The sequence below is a fragment of the Acanthochromis polyacanthus genome, chromosome 15 (assembly GCF_021347895.1).
Source record: "Acanthochromis polyacanthus isolate Apoly-LR-REF ecotype Palm Island chromosome 15, KAUST_Apoly_ChrSc, whole genome shotgun sequence".
Taxonomy (NCBI): Eukaryota; Metazoa; Chordata; class Actinopteri; family Pomacentridae; genus Acanthochromis; species Acanthochromis polyacanthus.
In genome coordinates, this window is record NC_067127.1 from 13,927,481 (window position 1) to 13,933,879 (window position 6,399).

At 40.2% G+C, this 6,399-nt stretch overlaps 1 protein-coding gene across 1 annotated transcript in view; it reads right to left on the reverse strand.

Annotated features, from left to right (window-relative positions):
• wdr27 (WD repeat domain 27) overlaps positions 1-4,051 on the reverse strand; it is a 47,745-nt gene extending 43,694 nt beyond the window's left edge. The window contains exons 1-4 of the mRNA XM_051960116.1: positions 4,045-4,051; positions 3,325-3,373; positions 625-716; positions 1-65 (exon numbers count right to left, since the gene is read on the reverse strand). Coding sequence (XP_051816076.1) covers positions 1-65; positions 625-716; positions 3,325-3,373; positions 4,045-4,051 — 213 coding nt within the window. The remainder of the gene's footprint in view (positions 66-624; positions 717-3,324; positions 3,374-4,044) is intronic.
• Positions 4,052-6,399: the final 2,348 nt, after the last annotated feature.

Sequence of the window (6,399 nt, forward strand, 5' to 3'; positions counted from 1 at the left end):
AGAGTTATTGCTCCCTGGTGATACTGACCATGACCCAGCCATGGTGATGCTCAGGATGGGGTAATCTAGAGGAATTAACATCAGTTATGTGTTTGGCAGCATCAAGTCTCCAGTTCATGTGCACCCGGGGCATTTGGACCATGAATGTGAGCAAACATATACTATCATTATATCCATCAATAACACATCAGTAAAACATATATAAATAACAAAATAGGAACGCAGGAGTTGTTCTTTCCATGAGCCTTCAGAAGCATCTGACAAGTGTTTCACTTGTGAAAGCTATATTTAAGGTAACATCTAAAGATATATGCAACATCTTATCATTGCAGAGAGTCACGTTGCCTGTGAATGTTTGTGAAATGTACCAAGGCAGCAACAGATCAGTCAATGAAGAAGCATTGGCTGATCTTTTCTGAGCGAGCAGTGACAGTTGAAACACAGAGGACAAATCTGTAACTCACAGGGCATAGTATTGGTACAATTGATGAATTCCAGCTTTTATGCCAAGGTAAGCACTTCACTGTCTTTGTAGGAAGTCATGTCATTCTCCCAGAGTTTGATATCAATCACTGTTTTGTTTTTTTTAAAGAATTTGAAGAAACCACACCACTAGCAGCCTACCTTTGAAATATAGTGCTGTTACAAGTTCTGAAGTAGCCAGATCCACTACATAGAGGCCATCGTAGCTTCCAATACAAAACCAGCTGTTGTCTCTGCAGGGGCCCACGGAGAAACATATGGAAAAACAGTGTTACAGGATTTCCCTTAAAAGCATTTTTTCAGATCATGTGGGGGAAAGACAATGAAACCACATACTAAAGAAAAACATACTGATGTGATGGAGTGGCAAGGCATGCACACTATAAGACTACAGGGTTTTCTTCAAGTTTCCTTTGGCTTCGTGTAGTCTAAACTACACACACCAAGTAGCTGGAAACTACTGCCACACAGTGTAGAAAGGAACTGTGCTGTTTTATCCGCTTCCTGCTCTGAGCTACATGCTGGGGTTATGATATTGTGGACAATTTACAGTGTGCAAGTTTTACATTTTAGTGCATCACTACATTCATGCTGAGCAGTGCTCTTGTACAGGAGAGCCCATTAAAGCCATTATGTGTGGAATTTTAATGTGGTTGTTGTATCATTTAAATTGCTTCGCAGGTAGACGCTCTTTGTTTGTGGAAAAATGACGTGTTGACTGCTGTATTTCATGGTATCGTTTTGACTGTTATTCTTGGGGTGCCAAAGCCTAAATGATGAATTCTACACATAGTGGCTTTAAATTAATAGCATTAGCAGAACGCATGTTTGCTAGATACAGGTGCAAGAAAAAAAATCTTAAAAAGTCTCAGAAAAGCAGATGGTATGATAAATATTCAGGAGAAATGTCATGCTTCTTCAAGTCAAGGTGTACGTTTTACTCCTTAGTCATAACCAGACTGTCATGCAGTGATTACATCACTCATTACTTTACAGTTAAAATAGGTCACTTCTGTGGGGTCTCAAGCAAGTTATCTTCCATAAAACAGTGGAGCAAAAAATGTTATTTCTTTAAGACCATTAAATGAGAGCAAGTAAAACAGTGGTTGCAGACAGACATCATGCAGTAAATGAAATTTTTAGTCTAAAGCTGAAGTTTGGGTTAACAGTAAAGAAGTTACAGATCCTGCTATGAGATCACATGCTTTCCTTAGAATCAGGATTCAACGTCCATTTCATTCCAGTGGCCCACAAAATACAAAGAGAGTTATGCCTGTGCTTTGTAAGTGCCTGCTTCCTGTCATAACATCAAATGTTTTAACAGTCTGAAACAGTTTATGCTACGAGACTGCAGTTTTCTGTGATGTGTGAAGTTCTCTGTGATGTTTTTTTTTGTGTGTGTGTGTGTGTGTGTGTGTGTGTGTGTGTGTGTGGACACGTGCAGCAATTAGCCCATAAAGATGTGCCATTTAGTAGAGGAATTTTTTCCAGGCTTTTGTGACAGTATAATATCTATATAGCCCTAATGACAGAAAAATGCAGCTTTCTGTTGTTTTCTTTTCATGACAACTGCGTTTGAATTGCTTTCATAATATTTTCCTGGATGACATACAATTTGTAATTGGTGGAAATATGAACAAAACTGAGCCCTTGAGAATACTTACATTACTGACAGTATCATGCCTCGCTTCAATATTAAGAATCCCTGTCACAAATGAAGTAAAACAGACCTTCCTTGTGGTTAAGTCAAAAAATAAGACCTATCAGTCCATTTGGAGCTCTGGAGATTGAGTGAGTGAGACTGATCTCTATACTGACACTACAAGTCTACCTTGGATGTTGCGATTTCCTGTGACTAATGAATGAAGTAAAGCACGCTTCTTAAACATAATATGATCCAACTTCATCTACTCATCTATCCATCTTGTAAGAGGTATGCAAGTCTACAAATTCAAAGGAAATGCATCTGGAAGCCAGACAACACTAAAAATGTGGCCTTAAGCGTAAGGTTCTCACTCCTGCAGGGACTCCAGCTAAAATCTAATACAGTGAACCCTCGCTATAACGCGGTTCACCTTTCACGGCTTCGCTGTTTCACGGATTTTTTTTGTGCAGTTTTTTTATGCTTTTTTTAAACAGTTCATTGTGTTCTGCATCCTGATTGGCTAAGGGACTGACCAACGTGAACAGTCTCCGCGCTTCGTCTCCTCTGCCATACAGGCCAGCGCTGCCTGCTGTGGAGCGCTGGATCATTTCTCTCCTTGGTCTCCATGTAGTGAGACACCCTGAAAGACGGAGCCGACGGAGCAGCCTTTTATTCTTTTCCCCCGCCATCTCTGGCCACCGCAGCCGCGCTCCCCAGGAGAAGAGCGCGGGCGCGAGCCTTCCCCACCCCAGACTGCTCCAATTGATTCAGCCGGCCCGCTCTCTGAGGCAAGAGTACCGCCGCGGCGTCCACCTGGCTGCAGCGCTCCCCCAAGTGCAGTATTGTATAATAACTGTAAAAAATAAAGCTGACTACTTCACGGATTTCGCCTGTCGCGGGTTCTTTTTGGAACGTAACCCCCGCGATAAACGAGGGTTCACTGTACTTACTTTTTATGGTCAATATTAGTATCTGCCGATGAACCACATAAAGCCATTTTAATGACAGGTTTAGAAGTCTCCACAGCTGATTGTTCAGCAACTCCTGGAAGAAAATATCGAAGAAGTGAAAGTGATTGAGTGAACTTGTCCAGGCAGCTTAAAGAGATATATTGTTTATGAGAGGACATTTTATCAAAATCATCCTCGACCTGCTTTCACTAAAACGTCTCTGTCACTGCTAGTTTGCAGCATCACCTGCTTGTTGGCTCACAGCCTCGTGCTGCATTTGATGTCTCTTTTCCATCTTCTGAATGTCCATTTTAGTCACTAGGCGACACTTGTGGTCAACGCTGAGAGAAAAGCACCACACCTGAAACAAACCGATGTCACAGAGCCTGTAAAACTACAGCTTGAATTTTGAGCATTTAAGTGCTGTGTCTCATTCACTGACCTGCCCATCAGTTGAGCCAGTAATCAGCTGTCGATCATCCTCCAAGAGGAACACGTTGAGCAGTGGTGTGGCTAATGAATTGAAGAAGTTGAAGTTGTTTTCAGTCATTTTGCTGGACCCTCACTGCTCTAAATCAGTCATTACACCAAACATACCATTTGAAATTTGCATCACTTCAAAACATTTTAAATTAAACCTTACCAGTGCTTAAAGTTTGAAAGACTCAAAACTTGCATTTTAAAACTCACAGAAAATTTAAATAACAGATGCTAATTTCAAATAGTACCTGCAAATCTATCACCTCCATTACACACATTTCAGTGGGAGAAGGCAGGCCTTTCTTTAGGAGCCATCCTTAAGTGAATGCTGGTTACAGGGAAACTAATTTGCTCAAACACAGTTAAAAACAGTCAGATCACCTGAAAGCACGAACGACTGATGGACAACAGCTTCTGTTTTTAAATCCCAAACCTGAAAAATGACATAGGAAAACACTTCAAACTAAAGCAAAATGTGTGCAGTACCTGGCATTAGTGCTGTAACCAACCAACCCACATCGTTCTCACTCAATCAAAAATGTGAATCCTATGCGAGTACCTTGAAGGTGCAGTCCTCAGACGTGGTGACAAGAATATCTTTATTCCAGGGACAGAACTCTGCTGATGTCAAGGGTCCCAGATGGCCAGTCAAGGTGGAGATCACTTCTTGTCTCTGACATGAAAAATATCAGGGAAACCTGAATAAGAAAAATCTTTTACAACTTCTAAACTACCATAAAGGAAACAATATTACACCTCTTAACAGAGATGTCTGTTGGCAAACTTCACAAAGAAGTGCAATATTAAAGTATAGTATTTGTAAAGGTAGCATAATGAGACAAATCCTTGAGTCTAAATGTATTTACCAATATTTGTGCATGAAAATAAACTGTGACATGTTAATCTTGTTGTACCTTTGAGCTGAGAACATACGCAGTTGTTCCTGAGCATGCAACCACTCGTTGATCAGAAAAACAGAATGAAAGATGGACGACTTTACCCAGTAAAGTTCCAATAACTATTCCAGCTGCAATTTTACCTGCAAACAAATAAATCAGTCAGTCTGTGTACATTCACAGCTAAATAAGTCAGTGACTCTACTTGACATAAGAGCCGATCTGTTAATATTTCACTAGATGGCAGGCTTGTGAAGGTGTTCACTCAGAGAGAATGCTTGTAGTCACAGTACAACCTATGGCACCATGTGTGCAGCAAGGTTGCCACAGAACATTATGAAAAATGTTGAGTTCAGATTTTTAGCAAAGCAGCACAATTTAATGTGACATTGACAGAGGAGAAAAATTTTACTGCAGGTCACTGTATATACAATTTCTTTTACCCTCATTTGTTCTCTTTGCGCACAGTTCAATATCCCAGACAATGATATAATCAGCAGAGGCAGAGCAAAGCATGACAGGTTTGCTTCCTTGTCCAAAAGTCATAGCACTGATGTCACCATGGTGGCCAGTGAGCAGCAGGGGCTGAGAACAAACATACTTTAGTTAAATACATAATACATCCAAACAAATTCATGCAGTCTGCTATTGGAGCCCCAAGGATTATTTCAAACAAATCTCCAGGTCATACCTGAAATAATTAATAATAAGCACACCATTGTAAGTAATACATCATATTCTATTTGCCACCCCAAAAGGAAAATATAAAATGTATTTCTACGTGCTATATTGTAAGATATTAAGCCAAACTATATGGATCAATATCTCACAATACAGCAACAACAACAAACCTATTTTTAACATATTAAGCTTCATATAGCTTGCTACAACTTGCCAGAACAGTGCAGCTTGCTAACATTAACAATAGTATGGTATTTCAGTACACAATTCTCAAAACTTTCTCATCAAACCTTCTGCTGTACGTCCATATTATTGTAAATCAGCATATCTTTGCCATGCAGTGGTATTCCACTGTAACGCTGGCAGCATGCTAGCTGCTGGTTTGATAGCAGTCTGTCACAAGCTAAACTTAGCTTCTCTATCATCATTTCTGTCTCTGGCAGGCTAAACCGCGACACGACCCGTTGTTTTGTATGTTGTCGCAGCGAGTATAATGCTAGTTAATTCCAGGTAAACGTGGCTGAGGAATCATTCTGAACCACAGTCTGTACGCCAGCTACTTTTGCTCCATAAAAGGTTACATTAGTTTGGGTATATTATTCAAATTTTAAGAGGAGCGAGAGTTTCTTCGACGCATGTCTTTAAGGACGACAAATGCAACAGGTTGCTGGGACACCACACCGACTCGTATAATGACAGATCGTCTATGAAAGAAAACCTGTCACTCACGAGTTGTAACATTGTCTGTGGTCGCGTAAACATTTTGCTGCCTCTCGGTTTGTTTGATAAACCAAGTGCCATAAAGAACTATGCTGTGTTAGATATGTCTTTACACTACACTTCTTAAGGCTGTATATTTGACCGCTTTTTGAGTTGCTCATGATACGTTTGACCCTAGAATTATTTGGAAGTATGGCTCGAGTGAGACTTCTGTTTCAACACATCTGTGCTTGTGCTTCTCAGGTTCACCGCAAGATGGCGGCTACTGTTCACTTGTGTGCAGCACTGATGATGGAAATACTGTATTACTGTTTATTGACATACACTCAACAAAAATATAAACCCAACACTTTTGTTTTTGCTCCCATTTTTTAGGAGTTGAACTCAAAGATCTAAAACTTTTTCCACATACACAATATCACCATTTCTCTCAAATATTGTTCACAAATCTGTCTAAATCTGTGATAGTGAGCACTTCTTTGCTGAGATAATCCATCCCACTTCACAGGTGTGCCATATCAAGATGCTGATTAGACACCATGAT